The sequence below is a fragment of the Amia ocellicauda genome, chromosome 9 (genome assembly GCF_036373705.1).
Source record: "Amia ocellicauda isolate fAmiCal2 chromosome 9, fAmiCal2.hap1, whole genome shotgun sequence".
In the NCBI taxonomy this organism is placed as follows: Eukaryota; Metazoa; Chordata; class Actinopteri; order Amiiformes; family Amiidae; genus Amia; species Amia ocellicauda.
Window position 1 is genome coordinate 18,001,532 of NC_089858.1, and position 24,465 is coordinate 18,025,996.

The 24,465-nt window shown below is 43.4% G+C and overlaps 1 protein-coding gene across 1 annotated transcript; it reads left to right on the forward strand.

The window, feature by feature from the left end:
• Positions 1 to 66: 66 nt before the first annotated feature.
• mbtps1 (membrane-bound transcription factor peptidase, site 1) lies at positions 67 to 24,465 on the forward strand. The gene is made up of 23 exons (XM_066713571.1): positions 67 to 236; positions 3,869 to 4,404; positions 7,071 to 7,328; positions 12,758 to 12,964; positions 13,669 to 13,779; positions 14,522 to 14,631; positions 15,002 to 15,118; positions 15,485 to 15,552; positions 16,097 to 16,199; positions 17,024 to 17,175; positions 18,291 to 18,452; positions 18,933 to 19,077; positions 19,398 to 19,586; positions 19,763 to 19,935; positions 20,685 to 20,800; positions 21,075 to 21,231; positions 21,490 to 21,614; positions 21,943 to 22,020; positions 22,112 to 22,252; positions 22,632 to 22,763; positions 23,031 to 23,157; positions 23,310 to 23,440; positions 23,643 to 24,465. The coding sequence occupies exons 2-23, from the start codon at positions 4,236 to 4,238 to the stop codon at positions 23,837 to 23,839; spliced, it is 3,168 nt and encodes a 1,055-aa protein (XP_066569668.1). The 5' UTR covers positions 67 to 236; positions 3,869 to 4,235; the 3' UTR covers positions 23,840 to 24,465.

The window sequence follows — 24,465 nt, forward strand, 5'->3', positions numbered from 1 at the left end:
AAATGCCTCGTCAGTCTGTTTTTGTTTGTTCCTTTCCCTAAACGGGGCGGGTTTACGCTTTTCCAGACTGCCAGTGAGTTCAGTAGGATGCTATGTTGATAAACCGTCAGGGGGCTTACGAGACGGTGAAGTTTGGTGTGTGAAGTGTACATTTTGGACGGTACACAGCGAAAATAATCGGATATAGTGTTTGTGGCAGACAGCCCCTCCAGGAGAAGAGGCCATGATTTAAGGAAGTGAGTATAAAACGCACGCTAAATTATAGGAATGCCTTCACCAAGCTGGGCTTTTGTGCGAGTGCACTGACTTGCTGCATTGAGTTAATAGTGGGTTTCCTACGGTAAACATAGTAGGCCTGCACGTTTTTCTCGGCCCGGGATTGATCATCCGCATGTGAATTCTTAATACCCCCTTTCTGCGATCAAAACGTGATCTTCGAGATGGTTACAATTGTGTCAGATAACGAGTATTTAGTGGGCCTTTCTGAAGTGTCTGTGCTAATCAAGCAGCGCTGTCTGCGCCAGACGTAAGTCACTAATTTACTTAGTTAGCTGCCCGGGGTTTAGTTGAGCATTTATTTATTTAATTAAGTAATACACGCAGTTTATAATGTAGTGTCAGTTTAAAAAGATTTGGGGCCAGCAGTAAAATAAGTAAAACACGGAAACATCCGGACGTAGGCTTTTCACTCTGCCCGGTGAAATAAGAGCAGGGGGGTTTGTTTGTCATGAACATGTGTGTCTGTATGTTGCTATAGGAAGCATGCACCCGGAGACTGTGGTGGTGTTGTTAATAATATGCCAGCGCCTTCACCCGTAGCACTGTCATATTCAAGCATTAGGCCATATCTGTAATCATAAACAGGTCTTCTTACTGAAAATATGCAAATATTAGTAGGTAAATAATACAAATAAAAAAATAAAATAGAAAAGCTGGTATATCTACTGGAGAATTTCAGTATCTAGACTTTTAAATTCTTGCTATGTTTTTCTGTATGTTATTCTATCATGAAACTACAATGTGGTAGTTCATGCTATATTTTGTAAATACAATACTTTGCTTAAGTTTTAGGCAGGTGTGAAAAAATGCTGTAAGGTAAGTGCTTTCAAAAATAGACATGTTAATAGATTATATTTGTCAATTAACTAAATGCAAAGTGAGTGAACAGAAGAAAAATCTACATCAAATCCATATTTGGTGTGACCACCCTTTGTGTGCAAGTGTACCTAGAAGAATTGGCAGTTTGTGAAGGAACTCGGCAGGTAGGTTGGGCCAAACATCTTGGAGAACTAACCACAGTTCTTCTGTGGATTTAGGCAGCTTCAGTTGCTTCTCTCTCTTCATGTAATCCCAGACAGACTCGATGATGTTGAGATCAGGGCTCTGTGGGGGCCATACCATCACTTCCAGGACTCCTTGTCCTGAAGATACTTCTTAATGACTGTCACTGTATGTTTGGGGTTGTTGTCATGCTGCAGAATAACTTTGGGGCCAATCAGATGCCTCCCTGATGGTATTGCTTGATGGATAAGTATCTGCCTGTACTTCTCAGCATTGAGGAGACCATTAATTCTGACCAAATCCCCAACTCCATTTGCAGAAATGCAGCCCCAAACCTGCAAGGAACCTCCACCATGCTTCACTGTTGCCCGCAGACACTCATTCATGTACGGCTCTCCAGCCCTTCGGCAAACAAACTGCTTTCTGCTACAGCCAAATTTCAAATTTTGACTTGTCAGTCCAGAACACCTGCTGCCATTTTTCTGCACCCCAGTTCCTGTGTTTTCGTGCATAGTTGAGTTGCTTGGCCTTGTTTCCATGTCAGAGGTATGGCTTTTTGGCCGCAAGTCTTCCATGAAGGCCACTTCTGACCAGACTTCTCCGGACAGTAGATGGGTGTACCATGTCCCACTGTTTTCTGCCGATTCTGAGCTGATGGCACTGCTAGACATCTTCTGATTATGAAGGGAAATAAGCATGATGCGTCTACGGTCCTCATCGTTGCCCATTCCTTTGTGCTTTGTGTATAAATGTAATATATTAACGTCTATTTATGAAAGCATTCTTACTTTACAGCATTTTTTCACACCTGCCTAAAACTTTTGCACAGTACTGTATATGAAAATTATTTAAAAAATGAAAAGTCGTTTCAATGTCTGTTCTTCTATGTGATTTTCAGTTATAGCACCATATGTTAAGTGGCTCTCCACAATAGCTTGGTGTCAGATCTGTGCAAACTATTCTTCTTGCTATAGGAGCCTTAAAACTTTTCATGAATAAAGTCATTGGTTTCCTGGTATAGGTGATGTTATGCTTAACACACACTATAAAAAGCCAAGTTATCCCAACAGCATTGAGTATTTGTGAAGTTCTATTTGTTTTGCTTCACCTTTGTGGTGTGTGTAATCTACAGGCTTTTCGCCATATCCTTGATCCTGCTTCTGAAGTAGTGAATCAGTAATCCCAATGTGTTTGTTGTATTTCCACTTCAAACTGGGGAAGTGGTCCCATGCACTATTGTGTGAAAAGCAGTTCTATTTCCTTTGGGAAGAAAGGCTTCTGGTCTTGTGCAAAAAGCTAATATTCGTCACACATGTGCACAAAAGCATACAGTATTTCTAAAGGGAATACAAATAAGACTGACTGCAGTTTCTTTTTCAGATTGTGACATAATGTCTGTGTAACCATGCCATCTGAACTCTGGCAAGTTCTCAGGGCTGTGTTATGTTGGTTTAAGTGATCACCCTTGTTACAGCCATATAGCATTCTAGCTTGGGGGCAGGGTTTATGCATTATGTAGCCTAACAGGTCTGAGCTGCCGTTGGTATCCCTCTGTGTGGCACATTTGACTGCCTGCTTTTAGAAGTATGGTCATAAAGGCTGTGCATTACCGGTCCGAGCTCAGACCGTCCCTCTGCGGGGGAGTTGTGTTAGGACGCAGCTCCAGAGGCCCCACGCAGTAATTTCCTGCTGCTCTGGGGGATGGGGGTTGCCTCGGGGGGTAGAGGACTACACAACACACACCCTCAAAGGAGAACCGGTTATTTGTTTATGTAGCTTACACCAGCCGTCTGGAAACGGAGACACGGGGAGATCCCTCTGCAGGTTTGACACTGTGCAAGTTGGTGAATGTGTAAACCTTCTTGGGCCAGCTTTTAGACATGAAAATGAAAAAGCTTTGTTGCCGTGAGCTTCTCACTTCTGCAAAGCACTTTCCAAACAGGATGAGGCCTAGCCTAGATTTATCCACTTCATTTTTGGTCTACTCCTCTGTGGGCATGTAATAACACAGTGAGAGTGTTCTGAGGATACTGCCTGAACTTTCTTTGCACTTTGAGCAATGCAAGGGGTATGATTACAAAACCTTTTTTCATTTTTTGGGGTTCTGGCTTGCTTGATATTTCTGTATCATGTCAGACTTTGATTTTGCCCATGCACCCATTTCCTGGTCAGTTTCATTATCGGCAGTCTGGGTAGTGTGATTTATTTAAATTGAATCACTACTTTGAAAAACTGGTTCTAATTGCATCTGTTTAAATGCAAATCTCATTTCTCCACCCCTGGTTTAAGATAAATGTATGTTATTTTTTTCCTTCTTTGGTGCCATAATTTTTGGTGAATTTTCTGGAGTTTAATTTCGAGATTCTCAACTGCAACCACAGTATTCCTTTGCTTGTACTGTCAGTGAAAAGCATGCAACCTGAACATTCTGTAAAGGAAAGGTAAGTTGGGGGGGGGTTATTCTTGGTATGGTGGTTCTTGGGGGGGTTCATTTGCTATGGTCCTAATGGTTTTGTGGTTTTCTATATGGTATTGACCTTTCTGTTTTGGGAGCAGCTGCTTATTAATCCGTCCTTCCCCGTTTCAGGTGCAGGAGCAGAGCGGCCAGTCCGTGAGTCATCCGTCTCTCTCTCCAGGGTGGAAATGGAAACCTTGATGCACACAGTGCTGCAGGACTGAACAACGCACACTGGGCCCTCCAAGATGGAGAAGAAACGCAGAAAGAAATGAGATAAACTGGGCCTTTTAATCCAGGCTTCCTTGGAATGGACCATGACACTTAAACTTTATCTGTTCCAATCTGACTTTCTTATTCATCGTTGTTTTCGGGAATCGTGCTTCAATGTGCTGAAAAACTCCCCTATGGCAGGGACGAACTGAGACCTGCTCTGGGCGATTTGGGCAACAAATACAGTATTGGATTATTGGGAGCTGCATACAGACTGCAGAGACCCATGAACATGGCTACTGTCTGGCTGTCCTTGTTGATGGTCCTGTTTTGTGGCAGGAAGCACCTGGGGACAGAGCCCGGAGGTGCTGTGACATCTCAACCGAGCTTTCTGTGCTCCAACTGCTCCCACCTCACTCTCAAAGTGGAGTTCTCCTCTACTGTGGTAGAAGACGGTAAGTTTACTTCCTGGCAAAACGTAGAATTAGTGCCTTGTGATGTCATAGCATTCCGTTGCAGATCTAGAATCTTGAGTGATTTTGAGATTGAAGGCAGTCCTCTCCAGGGTAAAGGCTCCTAATTCACTTTGAATTTACTTTGGTGACAGCTGAATGTGCCTGTATTATCTGAGGGGTACCTGGTCTTTTGCAGGGGTAGAAGGTCTGTCCAGTGCCATTGGCCAGGATTTATTTTTTATTTTTTTAAATCAACTGTTTTTTGGCATCCTGTGATTTAGAAATAAATTAAGAAGTTTAGTTTCACTTGCCAAGTGATAAAGGTTTTGACTGATATCTATCTTAGCTTTTTAAGAACATGCAGTTTTGGTGGTGGTGGTGTTTTTTGTATTTAGCATTTACCTCCAGTATAAGGCTTTACAGAATTGAAAGTTTCATGCTTCACTTTGTTTCTATAATTTAGTATTTCCATATAAATTATAGTATAGAAAACATGGGAAGACATGCAGAGATCATACAGAAAAGTAGTTTTTTTTTTTTTTTTAATTAAATGGTAAGTCACCCTTCAACTTGACTTTATTTAAGGGCAAGAGAACACTCAATTTATTTTTCTATATTCTGTCATATTTGGATTCATATATCATTTTGCTAAATCACTTCTGTGAGAGGAGGGGGTTTATTTTCTCTCACCCAACTCTGCTCCCCTCCTATCATCTCATCTCCTCTGTGATCAGCACAACCCCAGCCCCCTGTGTGCTGGTTTCTGGGGTTTGGGGGTCATGTGACTGCCAGCTGGGAGCTCCCTCGGCCTGGAAGCTGCCTCAGATGCTTTAACCAAACAGGAAGTCCAGACTAAAGTGGGAGCTTCGAGGGAGTGCAGTTTTAAATGCATACAGTGAATGTCTGTTAACTTGGCCCACTCCTCCCTGCTAAGACGCTTATGTCATCTGAGGCTTCGCATCCAAGCCACCCATAAAATGTTGGTTACCCGTGGTTTTACTATACATTTACATAATGTGTGTTCAGTGTCACAATTTGGAGCCTGTGGTCTTGACCGATCCCATATGTGAAGTCGTCTGTTGACCACATGTTCAGTAATATTTGATCCAGTGACTTGCCCCCCCCTCCTCTTCCCTGCCCAGGACAGAGATGTTGATATTAACTTTTGTAATTTATTTCAGTATTATATGTCTGTTTGAAACTCCATTATCCTTTACTGGCCCGCTCCTGAACATGGACAACCGGAATCCCTTATCCTGGTTTTCCTTCTGAACATCTGAAAGGTTGCATGAAGCACAGAGCCCACATCATTGAGTGAGATCTGCAGATCGATCTTGTGGTCCCTCTGTGAAGGGAGTGCTGTGCTTTGTTTCATGAACGCATCCCGTCATGTTATTGTGGACAAACCAGGCATATTTCCAAAACAAGATAACACTAAAGTAAAACTAAATAAACATAAATAACCAGTCTGCATGCACCGTGTGTCAAGAGAGTAACTGGGACAAACAAAATGCCACCGGTGGACTGTGATCTGGTGTTTGCTCTCTTAATCCGATAATGGGTATTTATGGCACTGATAAAACTGTTCAGTTGTTTTGTTGATTTCTTACTGCTTTGTTTCTTCTTGCTGTGCCAGAAGAAGCCCCAAATGGCTTGTTGGGCAGCCTTTTAAATTCTGACCAAGTTAAACCTCAGATAGCCCTAGACCGATCAGCACCGTGCCCAGCTAAATTGGAGCACTGTTTTGCCGTTTCTCAGGAGGCTTATAAAGGCTGAACCCTTAATTTCTCTCTCCCCCCCCCTCCCCCAAACAAGAAACAAAACAAAAGTATTAGCATAACAGAAACATAGACTTTACTGGAACTTTTTTTTCCTTCACCTCTTTGCATCCATCTAACAGCTGCAGATGTTGTGAATTTGGGGGGGTGAATCCTCTCCCTTAACCTGGATTTCTGCATCTGATTCAGGTTCCTGCAGGACTCTGTATTCATTGGCCCACATCCCAGAGTGCTATAAACGGCACCGCCTTTTTCTTAAAGGGCCACAGCCTCGGACACGGTCTTAAATGACCCGGGGGTGTGCCAGAAGAAAACATGATATTTATAGCTGGAATTTCTGCTGGTTATTTGCCTGTGAATGCATGCTTTGTGCTGCGCCGAATAGTTCCTTGCAAGGGCTTGGAGAGTTGCACAAATGCTATTGAGGTGTAAGCTTGGTGGAGATGGCTATAGAGTTGCATGTGTGATAGATGATGCAGTGTTTTACACATTCTCTGGCGGTATCCAGCTGCAGTTAGAGTAATTTGCCCTTTGGAAAAAAGAAAAACAAGTCAAGTCATAAACTTTATTTCTTGAAATGTTTTACGACACTCTCTACTAAGTGTTGCTTCTTAATAGGGCTATAAGGTGCAGTATCATGAGCCTGAAAGAAAGGAGCAGGGCACCAGGCAAGGAGATGCCAAACCACTCTGACTTGGTGACCCCAGCACAATGGCAGCCCCCTTTTTATAGCAACGGCAATGCTAGATCTCGGTCCTGTGCTTTAGGGTGGAAACATGATCCTTTATAATTAGCATGTGTCCATTACTGCAGACTGTCCTAATCAAGGTACATCTGATTCAAAAAATCATTTAATTGTATGTTAATTTCTCTCCCTCCCCCCTTTAGAGTACATCGTAGCCTTCAATGGATACTTCACTGCCAAAGCCAGGAGTCAGTTCATTTCAAGCGCTCTGCGGGGCTCAGAGGAGGTGGGCTGGCGCATCATGCCACGGGACAACCCTGCCAGTGACTTCCCCAGCGACTTTGAGCTTCTCCAGATCAGCCAGGGCCCCCGGGAGGGCCTGCTCACCCTGCAGGACCACCCCTACATCAAGAGGGTCACTCAACAGCGCAAGGTGTTTCGCACCCTCAAGTTCACGGACTGTAAGTAGCTGTGGTAGCTTCTTGCTCAATGTCTTATACTCAGGGTCTGCTCATGTTTAACAAAAGGACTGGAGAAATGTCATGCTTTTCTAAGTTTACATACAGCAGAGGAGTCAAACTTACACTTTAGATGAGAGCATATAGAATGAAAAATAAAGAAATAAATGAGAGGTGTCTGTGATCACATGTTCACAATGGGTTAGTGTACAGAAGTGGGGTCCTCCTGCCCACTCTACTCCCCCTAATGGTTGCATATGCCATTTTGCTCTAAATAGAGAGGACTGTGTCCCCAGCTGCAAGAGGAGCAGTGAACTAAACAGGTTTGCTTTGGGGAGTTTGAGGCCTTTCACAGGCCCATGGCTACAGACCCCTGAGTGGGCTTTTGCTTGCTAGTCACTGCTTGTCATACAGTAAATCAATCGCTTCCTTTGTGTAGCTAGGAAAGACTGGCGATGAGATGATTGATTACGATGCTGTGTTGAAGCAAAGACTCCTTCTCTCTTACTTACAGACTAAAGTCAATCGAAGGAGTGTGTTGAATTTAACCCCTCCATCCTGCTTCTTTCTTGTATAGTATAAAGAGTTACATTACTGATTGAAACACTAGTGTTAAGCCATCTATAATGTTTCCAAGTTGGGGAGGTTTGTAACAAAGCAACCAAACAAACAAATTGGAGGAAAAAAAAAAAAAAATGTCAGCAGAATGAGAAAACAGTGCAAGGCTTCATGGGAGGTTTGTAGAGGGGCCAGGATGCAGGGGGATCATTTTTCCTCCCTCTCTAATTACGTTTTGAGAGAGAGAAAAAGAAACCTGAACTTTTTTTTTTCCCCTCAAAGAACACACCCAGCTTTCCTTTTTTTTTATGTTTTGTGTTTTGTTCAAAGAATAAGTAAATCTGGTTTCAGACACACCCTCTGAATTATAGTCATTTATTTTTATTTTTTTAATCTTTTCTACCCAAGAGCTGGTAATTGTAGGGTTAATGCCTGTGGCTGGTAGTGACGCTCTGCTCCTCTAATTAACACGTCTGCTTTGGGCCTCCACTGCAATCTGGGTGCAGTGTATCATCCGGGTGTAAGACTCAAGGAAGCCAGCGGTGGGGGGTGTGCATCTGGAGCCTTCACAGAATGGGCTAGAATACTTACTGTTGTTATTTGTCATCGTCGTCGCCCCCCCCCCCTTCTCCCTTTCTCGTTGATTTCTTATGGGTTATAGAATTAAAGGTTATAGTCCTCAGTTTGGCTTTTGTCTGGAATTTCAACCACACACCAGCTCTGAGTTATAGTGAATTGTGTGTTTTGCAGTGTGTGGTAGGGGCGTGCTTTGGATTTAACCAGGTCCGTCACAGGGTTGCAGTTCGCTCATTTGACTGGCAAGGTGCAGAGGAGCCTGCTCTCTTACACATACACACACAACCACTCTCTCTCCCTCCCTCTCTAAGCTCTCACACACAGCTATATGAAATCCGTTTTATTGTTTTGAAATTTCTGATTTTATTTTTTCCTGATTTCGGATTTATCCGTTTAAAAAAAAAAAAACACGGGGCTGTGATTAACATGTTTGATAAGTTTGTACTATGTTTTTGGTGTTCAAGCACCCTTTTTTTTTTATTAATATAGCTGTGGGAAATGGAGAAACATTACGATGGGCCTCATGTCCCCACAGAACAGGATTTAAATGCCAATTTAAAGCCCAAAACCCTCATTTTTTTTAAAAGACTCTCCATTAACTATGTTATAATACTTTTCTAATATATAGGCCAAGAAACGCAGATTAAAAACTAGGTCTGAACCCACAGTCTACAAAATTAACAGACAATTCTAACAACAAAACAAAAAGCCTGCAAAGAAGAGGAACAGACGGTGGCTGTATTTGAAACCCGCATACTATCATACTACACGAAAAACATATCAGCATTTCAACATTACTGACGTTGTTATGTAGGTACGTGTAGTATGCAGTTTCGACTACAGTGTCTTCAGTGTGCCACTGCCCTCCTCACCAGCTGCAGAGAAGCAGCTGTGCAAAAACAAAAGTTTGTATTTCTAACAAATTATTTATTAATTTTGCTTACCTATTTAAATTATTAATGAATTACATTTGTCACATTGGATACATTGTAGTAGTAGTAGTAGTAATAATAATGGTATTTATTATTATTAATTACATGCATGCATACATACATACAGATTGTTTTCAATGCCCCATCACAACAATCTTTCAACAGACTGGTGGCATCAGATTCAACTTGTGAGTGTCATGTTTTGTTTTTTAACTTTATAACATGCAAATACTCAAATAATGATATATGATTTAGTAGGAGTTATTTGGCTGTGTGTCCTTTCTTTGCTTGATACACAAACATGTATTGTATGACTGTATAGGATGAGACCCACCATTATAACTCTTATTTAGTAGCTGGTTGTTGTTTTCACTCAATCGATAATGGAGCTGCAGTAGCAAGAGTGAAGCGGCATGAGAGGCGGGTGGCGCATTTCTATTTCTAGGTCGTGTATGGTGGCTGAAAGTTGCAAGTTTCTCTAAGCTTCTTATTATACAAACACTGTACTGTTAAGTTGTTTTAATATATATAGGTTCTTTAAATTGACTTTGTTGTAATGTGTTTGAGTGCCTGATTTCCGTTTTTTTTACCCTGAAATCTGCGATTCTGTCCGTGTTCTCCACAACAGAATTTCATATAGCTCTACATACACACACATACTACTCTCTCTCTCACATACACAGATATCCTCTAACAGAACCACTCTCTCTCACACACATACACAAAGTCACACTTGCACACACACTCTCTCGACACACTGCGGTGCTGGGGGGCTCTTGCAGCAGGGGCACAGGCGGTTCAGAAAGGGGCTGTTTGTTCTGTGGAGGCTAGCACACTGAGCCTCGGGCTGCTGTTCTTGTGGCTTGTGGGAAGAAAGACCTCAGTGTGCACACAGCTTGCAGAGCGCAGTGAGTTACGGGTGGGGACTACCACTCCACCCCCCACTCGACCTCACTCCCCCCCCCCCCCCCCCCCCCCCCCAAAAAAAAGTTTTGCTGCTACTATTATGATTTAATCTTTGTGCACAATATGTTAATTTTCATTTTTTTCTTTCTCTCCTTGTACCAAAGGAAGATAATGAGTTCCTAGGTACAGCTCCCTTCCATTTTAAAGATGGCTTGGACTTCTGATTGCTCAATGAAATATCCTTACCCCCCCCAGCTCTCTCAAATGACCAAGCCCTGAGAGCCACTATTGGAGCGTGCTACATGTAGAATTATCTTGACATATTATCATAATTATTGTTCTAGTAATGACAGGAGAGTCCTTGAATGATCTATAATTATAATGTACTTCCTCTATAGTGACTCTTAATGTAATGGATATTGTACATTGCAGAGTGATTCTGAGGAACCGTAGTTTCAAAGCCCTGAGGAGGTTATTAAGTAGCCTCTTTAAACATCTGCCCTCTCAACATGACTCATTTTCTAATTTTTCATTTTCAACTTTTATAATCTCCCATTATGCATTCAGCTGCAAGTACAGTTTATTTTTAGTGTATTCATAAAAAATTCTGCATGTCAAGGCATATTAATCTAAAACAGAAATAATTTTATATCTTTGATTTCCTCCACAAACGTCCCACTAATCTCCCTTTATTACCAGCGGAAGAGAGGAATGCGATGAAGGGTTTTAGGAATAGGTTAAGATATTTTTCAGAAGAGGCACGGATAAGGATGATTTAAAAGATTAAAAAATCATACCAAGATTAGCAAAAAAAACTACACTGTATAGATATTCAGTACATGGGTTAGGATGTAACTCTCAAGTATTTGATGGTAATTTGGGGGGAGTGCAGTATATACAGACAGATGTATTTATCAGAATTCTGAATTTGCTTCTGTGAATTTTAAGACTGTACAGTTTAGATAAGACCCAGCTGCCTTTGTTTATAAAAACCACTGTCTTTCCATCAGCTGGATGTGTAGAATACTACTGCGTGTGGTCGTCGCAGTCCCAATGTGATGGTGTCTTTACTCCTTACCTTAGCCCACCGTAACCTATGCTACGGGAGGATAGGACTGGCCGGTATACCGTAAAAAACGATATACCGGTATTAATTTATGGACTGTTTTGGAATTTTACTATACCTTCAATATCGGTATTTTAAAGTTTTGAAAGTCATAGAATTCAGCTACCAATAATCTGGATCGTGTTCGTGTATCCCACAACTTGCTGCGCCAGCTACATGAGACTGCGCTGTCGGACATGAGAGGCATCTGATCAAAAAACGCCGATAGTGTTCGTGTAATGCAAATTTCCACAGATCTGCACAGATCTGCACAGCTCCACCAATGGTATAGGTTGGATTCTGCAGATTAGCGCAGAACTGCGCAAATCTGCGCTACAAGAACGCAACCACCTTTCTTCATAAACCCTGCAGAAATCAATGTAATTCAATGATTTTTATATTGTAGTTAATTTAAAAAAATATAATTGCCAATCATTTAAGTAACTACTTCATTATTGTGCATCACAGATTTACATTCAATTTTGTAAAAATAATTCATGTAATTATTTAATAAAGCATTGACAAGTGTTGATCTAGAATTCTATATCTATGGTTTTGACAGTGCTCTTCACAGCTTCATTGTATAATGAAAGTTGACATTCGCCTCCGCTAACAAGGGGACTGTAGTAGTAGTAGCTTAACATGTCCCTCTTTATTTCTGCATAATCTTTTGCCTGATAGCCACAGCTCGCCTCCCGCAGCAGCTTCTCAGAGCTGTGCTGTGCTGTGCAATTCTGCGCAGATTTCTGTGGCTGGGTCTTAGTGGCGTCATGCAGAAATACTGCAGTAACGCGCATCTCTGAGTCTCTGCGCAGAGCTGCGCTTCTCGAACGCGACCCTTGTTCTGGAATGAATGCGCCTCAGCCAAATATCGAAAATAAATTCCATGTGTATTGCGTGTTGACATAAACAAACAAACGTGATAAATGCACAATGAATGAAGACGAGATGGAGGAGAGTAGTGCGGCTAGTGAATCCTCAAGTGACCCTAGTGAATCTGTCCCGAATAAAGGTGTGTCGTCGATAGTGTGGACATTATTTGGTTTCAAGACAACTGACACAGAACAGGAAACGTAATTCAGTGTTGGTTGTGTCCTATTATTTGTGCTTTATGAACAGTATAAAATGGCCATTAAATAATACCGTCATACCGTTAAGAATGTGAAAAATACAGCGTATTTTTTGCCATATCGCCCAGCCCTACGGGAGGATAGTATATTTCTGTCAAATGTTTGTGACCTACACATCACTGTGGGTTCTTAAGGTTTAAATGGGGTAGTAATGTGCCTCTAAACTGTGGTCTCTCCAGTAAAGTTGCATTGCATCTCTAATGGGTGCTGTTTTGTGGTTCCCAGCGGGGGACCCAGCGGCACCCTGTAACGACACACGCTGGACCCCGAAGTGGCAGTCCTCACGACCGCTGCGCCGCACCAGCCTGTCCCTGAGCGCCGGCTTCTGGCACGCCACAGGCCGCCACTCCAGCCGCCGCCTGCTGAGAGCTATCCCTCGGCATGTGGCACAGATCCTACAGGCCGACGTGCTCTGGCAGATCGGCCACACGGGTGAGTGTGCATGCGTGTGTGTGCATGTGTGAGAGACAGTGTAGGAAAAGGCAGAGTAAATGTAAAGTAGCCTAAAATGTTTTGGGTTTTACAATTGACACAACGATCCAGTTTTAAAAATCTGGAATAATTGCTGGGTGGAGTGTTGGTTCTTCAATAGTGCTTTGTGTGAGCAGCGAGTAGGAATGTATGTGTATATGTGTTGCAAGAGCTAGCTAGAGTGTGCATCTGAGGTTTGTCCTTTAAGTGTACATTCTTGCCTGCAAGCGAGTCATTTGACAGGTTTTTATCTATGTAATCTGGACCATTTCATCTGTGCTGAATCATCCTTCCACCATTACTCAATTGGCTTCCGCATAGAAATGACAAAAATGCAACTTCTTTAAAGTCCTGTATTTTCAGTCGGTAATGTAACATCAAATGCATGGCACTGAAAGCTGTCTGTGCTTGACATCCTCAGTAGAAAGCCGTTAAGGCAATAGTCTGAGACAATAAACCATGATAGATATTGCTTTGGGGAATTAAAAAGCACTTTATGTCTCATTAAGCGTTATTGGAATGTAGCATGTAAGTATGCTTTCTAAGATGCCAAATTATTTATTTATGCTGCCTTTACACTTTAGGGGAAATTGAGTTTAATTAAAAGGCCTGTATGCTCTGGCAGGTAGGCCTCTGTGTCTCATATAATACTGTTTGGTTTCCAGGCGCTGGTGTGAAGGTAGCAGTATTTGACACTGGACTCAATGAGAAACACCCACACTTCAAAAACGTGAAGGAGAGAACCAACTGGACCAATGAGAAAACCCTGGATGATGGTGAGTCTACCTGCTGGGTGTCTTAGCCCAGGGGTCCCAGAATGCAAAAGGGATTTTAATCAAAGGCTCTGAGGGGCAAATCATTGACTTTTATCAGTTACGGAAAAGGTTGATTCTTTATAAGCTATCCTTTATAAAACAAAATGAAGGGATTTTTTTATTTGTAAAGTTTGGACAATTAGTAAAGATTTCTCAAAGAATTGCAATTTCCCTTCACCTAAATGCACTGCATTTACAGCCGAAGATGGAAGCTCACAGTTCATATTGCTGTGTGCGATCGAAATGCCAGTTCACTGACCGAGCCCTAGCTGGCCCCGACTCAGAGCAGTGTAAACAATGCATTGTTTGTGTGTAGGACCTAAGGTAGTACAATAGGCAACACTACAGTTTGTTTTTGCGGACATTCAGGCTTAAACTCGAAGCCGTAGGAAGAAATATTCACTGGTTCAATGAGATTAACATGGCGTATCTTCAAAGGGATCTCTGTCAGGCTTGCAAGCCTGGTTTTACTGCTTCATATTACCACACCTCGGGGATGAGTTTACTAAAACAAAAGTAATCAAACTGAATAGGATGGCATCACCATGATAGTTTTCTCTCTGCTCTCCGTCTTACCTCTGCAAGGGCTTCTAACAGGAAAGAGGGTCTTTGACACCTAGTATCTCCACACAGCAGTTATAAAGCTGCCTCCTGGCTCCACCTTTAGCACACTAACCGTGCTCTTTGTTGGTGTTGTCTGCAGGCCTGGGTCACGGCACGTTTGTGGCAGGGGTCATCGCCAGCATGAGGGAGTGCCAGGGCTTCGCCCCCGACTCAGAGCTGCACATCTTCAGAGTCTTTACCAACAACCAGGTACTGCGGGCGGATGGGAGCTCCACCGTGCCATCTGTGATGTATCAAATTACTCTTTTATATATAAATTTAAAAAAAAAGAAATGGGGGGGGTGACGGATCTTCTACCATAAGTAGTGTGCTAGCAGTCTCTAAAATTATACCTTTCAGAGCTCAATCTGTCTGGTACTATTTCTTCTTCTCCAGATACGTGCCACATAAAGAACACTGGAGTATTTTAGCATTTCAAAGCATCAACTTAAAAATAATAGAATTAAAAAGTATTTGTTTATTTTTAGGAGATTGTTAAAAAAATGTACCAAGGTGTCTGCTTTTTGATGTGGGTTTGAAAAGTCTGCCTGCTGGAGTAACGGCTTTGTTCTGTCCCCAGGTCTCTTACACCTCTTGGTTCCTGGATGCCTTTAACTATGCCATTCTGAAGAAGATTGACGTTCTTAACCTCAGCATTGGGGGACCGGACTTCATGGACCATCCTTTTGTTGATAAGGTATTGTTTCACCATGTGGTTTGAGAAAACAAAACCACATTTCCAGTGTGGAGGAGGGGTTACTGTGTTCTGCTAGTGCCCAGGCATCTTTGTGGGGGCTTGTTTTAACAGAATCAAACAAACAAAACCAAAAAGAAACGCATGACTTCAGAAGCTCAAGGAGAGGACGCTGATCCAATTTGATATCTGGAGGTACTGACATGGAAAAAACAAACTGATAAGAAAACATTGACAGCACAAAATAAATGTCTGTGTGTGTGGCCAGTTTAAGCAACTGCATTGCAACAGGTTTAATTTATTTATTTAGTTTTGTTCCACCCTCTGCTAATCTGATGTTTTAAAGTGTGTTCATAAATTTGTGTTCAGGTCTGGGAGCTGACTGCTAATAAGGTGATCATGGTCTCGGCTATTGGAAATGATGGGCCGCTTTATGGGTGAGTAATGGAACCAGCTACTGGGCAGACAACCAAAATGGGTGACAAGGTGGCAACTAGAGATTGTTGGTGGGTGCGTGCTCAGGGAATGTATTAGTGGTACATTACAGAAGGACTTATTTTATATTTTGTGTAATTAAAACTGGCAGACAATGCAGCCGGTATAACTGTCAGTCACTCTTCCTCCTGGTCCTGTCCTCTTGGTGTTCTTTCTCTCTGTCATTGGTCAGTTTGCATGTGAATGTGAGAGCAGATACGTTGCTCAGCTGCAAAGTAATCAAAGGGAGATCGCATAATTTCATGAAGCTAAAGTACAGCTACCTGGGGAAAAAATATATATATATATTAAAAAAAAAAAAAAAAAAAGGGAGGATAGAAAATCAGTTAATGGAAGCTGTGATATTTACACTGCAACGCCGTTTAAAAGCTCTTTCACAAGAAGGAACATTTACCTCTCAAAAGTCCAAGCAGTGAGAATCTATTCTGATATGGGTGTTGAGTCGGAAGCGCAGGTTTTTGAGAAGGATGCGCTCTGGTGTTTCAGCACTCTGAACAATCCTGCCGACCAGATGGACGTGATCGGTGTGGGTGGCATCGACTTTGAAGACAACATCGCCAAGTTCTCCTCCAGGGGCATGACCACATGGGTATGTCTGGCAGCAGTGCCGATTATCCTGAATTCCTCTGGCCTTGCTTAATGTGCTGTTCACAGTGCAGCACATACTGTGTGAGCCTCAGGAATGGACGTGTAGGAACACCCTTGGAAGGACAGCCAAGTAATGGCTTCAGTGCCGATGAAGTCAGAAGTGATGACTGCCTCATTTTATTTCCAGTAGCAGAACTGCAGATTTTTTGAAAAAATATAAAACCTAAAAACCCAAGCACACGCGCACACACACACTGAGACACAACCTTGAACGTTATACACTGGGGTTTAAACACTCCCAAAGCTATTGCACAACTGCGTATGGACAGGTTGACCTATTGGCTAGATATGACAGATACAAATGCAGAGTTAATGATTCATTAAATAATTGTTGACTGGTTTTAAGCTGCATAGCACCTGACTTCTCAGATAAACTACTGAGAGCATTGAGCAAGAAACCAGGCAGTGAAGGGTCTGCTGAATTTATGCCAAGATTAATATACAGAACATTCATGTATTTGTATAGTAATCAAACTCAAAAGTCAAAATTCTCTTACACTTTTACCATAATTAGGTCACTGTGCATATGTGTGGCCTATAAATCTTTAGATTCTCCACATGTGGTATCCTGTTCTCACCCTGACAATGCATTTCCTGATCACAAGTAAGAATATTTTGCGATGCCAGCAGGATACTCGCTAATCATTTATATTTTATATATAACCCTGCTGTGTATAAGACCCACAATTTCAATACATTTTCCACAGCTTATAAACTTAAAACAATGTTCTAATCCCATGTCGTGCTTTGGTTATGGGCTGACAGGAGCTTCCAGGGGGTTACGGCAGGGTGAAGCCCGATATCGTCACATATGGCTCTAGTGTGCGCGGCTCTGGCATGAAGGAGGGCTGCCGCTCGCTCTCGGGCACCAGTGTGGCTTCCCCGGTGGTGGCAGGAGCCGTCACTCTGCTAGTCAGGTAAGACTGAGCAAGGCGAGAGCCGGTCTTAAGACACAAGTGCTTCTCTCTCTGAGCTCTGTCGTGCTGTGAATTGTTTTTTTTTTTTTTTTTTTTTTTCCAGCACATAAGCAGCAGCAATCTCTGAATTCCCTCAGGCAGGCTAGGGGCCCATCCACCTCGAGGATTTGTAGCCTTTAGGTTCCAGCCAGGTGATAAAAGCAGGGTTTTATCTCATAATCTTGCAAACCAGGAGATATTCCCCTAGGATCGTGACAGCATGCAGATAAGAGCAAGCCTGACTCTCCCCCCAGTGGAGAAGATCTGTGCCTCCTCATTGCCCTCAGTGATGCAAGCTCTTTTAAGGTGTAGCTTAATCTTTTGATTATTACTTCAATATTACCATTATCTTGATTGTGGCATTTGCATTTCTTCTCCTTGACATTCCACACTCCTGTAGATTCTACTGATCCAAAGTTGAAGAAATGAAATGGGTAGAGGATGGATTTCTTATCTTGCTGGAACTTGGATGGTTTAAAAACATGAAATGGCGCCTGCTCGTCATCTGCCTGTGCTGCATAATTATTTGTTGATTTACTTGGTACAGTGGAGAAATTCTTTATCACACACTTCTTACAACTTGCTGCAGACCGCTGAGTTGAGGGGAAAGCTGTGGGCTATATGGAGGTGCATTGAATAATTCCGTTGCATTGCTCCCAATTTAAAGATGAAGCTGTGAGATTTGCATTAAAGAAAATCCCACATAATAATGTAGCTGCGAGGTACAGACCGAGTGAAATGTCACACTGTTACACTGCACGTCCTTAAACAAGAATGATGTTGCCAACCGAAAAGATGATGGGCTGAACCTTGTGCCTGGGGAGGCTGATTAATTGCGGTACTTCAGTGCCAGCTGAATTGATGGACTGGATTGTTCATCTCTTGGTGGGGGATTAAGTTAGCTTGCTTTATCATACAGGCCCTTTATGAATAATTGAAACCTCAATTGTTCTCCTGCACTGTCGTCCATTTTACCAACTCTGCAACTGTAAGCTAAGGGATACGGAATCTACTAAAGCTTTCCTCCCCCTGTGGGCATAGTTTACTTGACCCTCTCCTTCCCCTGTCTTTTCTAGCACGGTACAGAACCGGGAGCTGGTGAATCCTGCCAGCATGAAGCAGGCTCTCATTGCCTCAGCACGCCGACTGCCTGGGGTCAACATGTTCGAGCAGGGCCATGGCAAGCTGGACCTCCTGAAGGCCTATCAGGTTCTGAACAGCTACCGGCCCCAGGCCAGGTTAGTGCTGCACACCTGTGTCATGCCCCCTTTACTGCAGACTCGGAACTGGGCGACTGCTATGATAGTCAGCCACTCTTCCTCCTGGACCTGCCCCCTAGGCCTGCTAACTCCTGTGATTGGTCAGTTTGAATGGAAAGTCTGCAGATAGTCTTATTCTAAAAAATTTAACCACCACTTGTTTTAAGTTATTGATAATTCTTGTATACACAAACAACAGTATAAAGTAATGAGGGCAATATTTAATGAGGTGCTGTGCTACCAGTCCTTCTATTCAGGAGAGGTCCAGTAAGGTTTTTTGCTGCTGAAGCTGGCAGTGTTTGCTGTGTGGTGCCATGGTGGTAAAAAATTACAGAATTAAAAAAACAAAACAAAAAAAACACACTTTTCATAAAGATTTTTTTTTGGCAGCAGATAAATGACTGCACTTACTGTGGTTGTGTCCTCCTGTGTCTGAAGTTCATCTCTTGCTTGCTTTAGTCTGAGTCCGAGCTACATTGACCTGACCGAGTGCCCGTACATGTGGCCCTATTGCTCCCAGCCGATCTACTATGGGGGAATGCCAACCATCGTTAATGTCACCATTCTGAATGGCATGGGCGTGACGGGCAGGATTGTTGACAAGGTAAATAACACTTGGCCTTGTGGGAATTGAACCGCACATGGAGTTTTGTTATATTCTGGGTGATTCAAAGGGTGGTGCTTCAGTCTAGTTCAAATATTTTCTGCTTTTACATTGCTAGATGAGGAGAGTTTGGGAGGGATTTAGGTCGGTAAAGCTGGTTTAGAGAAAAAAAAACAAAAAACTGTACTGTAGCCTTCTCAGCCTTTTCTCAAACATATTTTTATTCCAAATAAGGATAATAATTTTGAAAATTGCAAAAATGATATATTTATTAGCATTCTCTTGCCACTCATGGGTCTGTTTGCATTTGCTTCCTGCAGCCTGTCTGGCATCCCTATCTGACTCAGAGCGGAGACCACATCGACGTGGCAATATCCTACTCCCCTGTGCTGTGGCCCTGGGCTGGCTATCTGGCCATCTCTATCTCTGTCGCCAAGAAAGCAGCATCATGGGAAGGGATTGCTCAGGGCCATGTGATGATCACTGTGGCGTCACCAGCGGAGAATGATGTAAGTGTGCTGCAGGTGTTGTTCAGACTCCTGAATTTTTAGATTTAATGAACCAGTGTGTCTCTCTCTCCCTCCCTCTGTCTCCCTGTGGTCACTGTGATGACCCATAGACCTCGAGTCCTCTGTCCCTGCTAGTTTTATTTATTTCTCAATGTGCTTTCTCAATTCGTTCCCAGTCAAAGGCTAGCGGAGAGCTGACCTCCACTGTGAAGCTGCCAGTGAAGGTGAAGATCATTCCCACTCCTCCGCGCAGCAAGAGGGTGCTGTGGGACCAGTACCACAACCTGCGCTACCCACCGGGCTACTTCCCCCGAGACAACCTGCGCATGAAGAACGACCCCCTGGACTGGTGAGTCTCGGACCGGTCCCCGCCTGCACGCCACCTCGGACTGCCCAGCTTTCATCCTCGTGGTTCCCAGCAAAGCTTCGGTGGTCCAGGGGAGAATGGCTCAAGCGCCAGATACAGGCCTTCTGTCTGAAATCACCTTTTAAATAGGTTGAAATTAGGACATCGAGCTTTATTCTCTTCTCATTAGGAACACAAAATAGCATTTCAAAAGTGAATGATAATGGAGAGATGCCGCTTAGTGCGAGTAGTTTTTTTTTGGGGGGGGTGGTTTACCCAGCTGCTTCAGTATCTCTGCCTTTTTGATCTGTCTTGCTGCTGGGTGTCTGATTGCCTTTTTATTGAATTACACAGAACGGCCATCAGAGGGCGCGCACGGTTTGTCTTCATCTGCGTTGCTCTTGCAGACTGAATATAGTTAATACTGTTGTGTTCTGTTACAATACAATGATAATTAAGGATAATTACTTAAATGTTGTTCACTATAACATGTGGCTGAATATGCTCTTTTGCAGTGAATACCATGTCCCCCTTTGTGAATTTGTAATACAGTTTAGTGTATTAGTTTAAAAAATAAACATATTTTGCAAAAGTGGTCTGTGATATTACTTAATGATAATTTGTGGCAGATGACTTTATCCAAATCACATCGAATCTTGTCATCCCAAATCCCAATTCTGTCTTTTGTTCATGCATATTATCAGATTTTCTTTTATATGTATGTGGGTGCTCTTTTTTTTTTTATAATAAAGGAATGGAGACCACATCCATACCAACTTCAGAGACATGTACCAGCACTTGAGGAGTATGGGCTACTTTGTGGAGGTTCTGGGGGCTCCTATCACTTGCTTCGACGCCAGCCAGTACGGTGAGCAGACCGCTGCCTTCCCCCCCGGCACCCTGCATCACCTCCTGAGCCAATGCTTTACAGTGCTGGTTTCCAGGCGGCCTTGTGGACCTTGTGCGACTTGCACTGCTCTCCAGGACACACATCACAAGGTTTCTCTGCATGCTGAGGCCAGTGTCAGCTTTTGTCATATTAAATTGCCCAGAACACACACGCAACACCCACAGAATCGCACCCCTGCCCAGCCCCCTCCCCAACCTAGCTCAGTATGCTGTTTCCCCTGCCTTCCCCCCAGGGACGCTGCTGATGGTGGACAGCGAGGAAGAGTACTTCCCCGAGGAGATCGGCAAGCTGCGGCGAGACATCGACAATGGGCTCTCGCTCATCGTCTTCAGCGACTGGTACAACACCTCCGTCATGAGGAAGGTCAAGTTCTACGACGAGAACACCAGGTAGGACAGCTCCTCCCACAAGCTCATACCGCAAACCTTTTTTCTTGTGCTTTTTCTCACCTTTCCTGATGTATTGATTACATTTAACTTTAATTACCTACTTCATTGTAACCTGAGAGTCTCGTTCTGGTGTCGGCAGTTAAAATCTATGGCTGCGACTCCCTCTAGTGGTGGATGTGTGGCGGTGCTGCCTGGCTGTGAGCTTGGCTACAGTAGGATGCGCGCTGACATGTTGTGTGTGTCGGCTGTGTGCTGCAGGCAGTGGTGGATGCCGGACACTGGGGGGGCCAACATCCCTGCCCTGAATGACCTGATCTCCGTGTGGGGGATGGCCTTCAGTGATGGGCTGTACGAGGGAGACTTCACCATGGCTGAGCATGACAGTAAGCTCCGCCTCATTGGTTTACTGCCGCTGATCAGCTGACCTCTTAATAAATGACATGAAAGTGCCTGTTATAAAAACATAACCGTCATTTATTTATCTGGTTTAACACCCAACATGTATTTATTTAGCATTCTGAACCTTTTTTGAACAGACAAACCTTCAAAGTTGTCTCAGTACAGTTTAATAGAATGGAAATGTTAAATTGTTGGGCTTTATTTTATGCTTCAAAGATTAGATTAATTTGGGAAATGTTCTTGTGTCATTACCGAAGAAGAACATAGTGTAAAAGCAAAAAGTAAACTCACCGATTTTGCTTTTGTTTTCAGTGTACTATGCCTCTGGATGTAGCATTGCCAAATTCCCTGAGGACGGGATTGTTATTGCCCATACTCTGAAGGACCAAGGTAATATTCAGCTCTGAGATTCGTCTTGTGCTAACAGTACATTCTGACTTCAGAGTCTTAACCATGGCTTTGCATGTCTTGCTTTCATTAGGCCTGGAAGTGCTGAAGCAGGAGACGGCAGTAGTGGATAATGTGCCTATCTTGGGCCTGTACCAAACGCCCTCGGACGGTGGGGGGCGGATAGCTCTCTACGGAGATTCCAACTGCATAGATGACAGCCACCGACAGAAAGGTAGAGAGAGCCTGCTGGCCTTGCACTCTGCACTGTGACTGACATTTCCTGCCATTGTGCAAAACCCCACACAGATCAGACCTCCCATGGTTTGAACAGAAGTCGAGTGTCATTGTTTGGGAAGTCCCCTTGTTTCTTTTTCTTCCCTTGTTGATTAAACAAGCCAAAAAGAAGAGGGGGAAAAACAAAAACTTGTTCAACTGTCACACTTTATTCTTTAGGAAACTGGAGTCTAAGATTGTTTAATTAAAATAACTTTGGTGGCAATTTTTGCAGTGTGCTCAGAAATGAACTCTTTAATATTTTTTAAACTCTCCAATACCAAACGTTAAAGCAGTGTTTCTGTGGTGTAACACTGTGCTTTCCTCTCTGTTCCCAGACTGCTTCTGGTTGCTGGACTCCCTGCTGCAGTTCACCTCCTATGGCACGACCTCCCCGAGCTTCAGCCACTCGAAGAACAGACTGCCCTCCCCCACGGGCAAGGACCGCCCGCTGCCCGAGAGACTGGAGGGTAAGGCTGGAAGACTGTCCACTTTCTTCATTGGATTTCCATTTTTTTTTTTTTTATAATGCAAAATGCTTTATGCTTTTTCATAAAAATAAAAAAGTAATCAGTAGGAACATTGGTATTTGTAGTAGATGAATTGTACTGAACTGTATTATTGAACTTTGTATTGCACTTATTTTGTAAGTTGGCCTGGATAAGGGAGTCTGCCAAGAAATAATAATAGTAGTAGTTAGCCATGGTGTTCAATTACATTATTTATTTTCATCACAGGCAATCACCTGTACCGGTATTCAAAGGTGCTTGAGGCACATTTGGGAGACCCAAAGCCCCGACCGCTCCCTGCCTGCCCCCACCTGTCCTGGGCCAAACCCCAGCCTGTCAACGAGACTGCACCCAGGTGAGCACCCCCCCGGGCTGCAGACAGGCGAGCGAGTGGGGCAGTCAGAATGTCATGTCTCTCATGTGTTTGGCCCCATGCAATGTCTCTGCATTCCCCGGATCAGGTTTAACTTGTCTCTTCCCTTGATAATTTCTCTTCTTTCATTGCAGTAACCTTTGGAAGCATCAGAAGCTCCTGTCAATAGAAACAGACAAGGTGGCCCTGCCCATGCTCGGGGCCAACCGTCCCCAGGTGCGGCCCCTGTCACCGGGGGAGAGTGGAGCCTGGGACATCCCGGGGGGTGAGTGACTGGGGATTGCTCCAGGGTCACTACTGTTCATGCCAAACAAAGTCTATTAATCTTTTAAATCTTGTTCGTACCACATTGTTGTGTTCAATAGTGTTTCTTTAAACCGTACTCCTCCAGTCGCACATTCATTATGCTCAGGAGTGCTGTCACCGCTGGCTGTGGCTCTCCCTGACCACCCTGTTGTCCCCCACAGGAATAATGCCCGGGCGCTATAACCAGGACGTGGGCCAAACCATCCCCGTCTTCGCCTTCCTGGGGGCCATGGTGGTGCTGGCATTCTTTGTGGTCCAGATCACCAAGACCAAGAGCAAGCCAAAGAGGAGAAAACCCCGGGTAAAGAGGCCCCAGTTCCTGCAGCCGCCACACACAGCAAAGACGCCCACCGTGTGAAGGAGCCCACCCCCGTGCTCCACAGAGCCGCCTCACTGTGGTGGGGTGTGTAAACGGACTCTCCTCTTCCTTGGACATCTGTAATGAACCTGCAGAGGGAGCCGGGGGCTGAAGGTTCTCCAAAGTTCTCCAGAAAGTGGTTTCAGGAACTTTTATTTTTATTTTTGTTTCTTTCCCACATTTCTCAGCATTACGAACTCGTTTAATTCAGAGCCTTTCTCTCTACTGACCAAATGGAGGAAGTGTGCTGTCCCTTTTTCTTTTTTTTGTTTTGTTTTGTATTTATTTTACTTTTTTTTTTTTTTTTAATCCAGGCTTTCCTACAGGGACATTTTGTGAATGAAAAGGGCTTGACTGACTGAGTGGGGTTCTGTGCTGTAGTGATGCACCTTTAGGAATCATTGCAAGGAAAGCCTTTTTTCTCTCTCTCTCTCTCTCTCTCCCTTTACTTCTTTTTTTATGTCCAGATGACAAGCTTTGCTCTCATCTGTTTTTCTTTTTTTGTTTTTTTTTATAAAATGGCATCTCCCATGACATTTTGTAAATATTCATCATGATTTCACCATTATCGGTGGAGTAGGTTTGGAAGCTTTTCAAATATATCTTATCAATTATGAAGCTGAAAA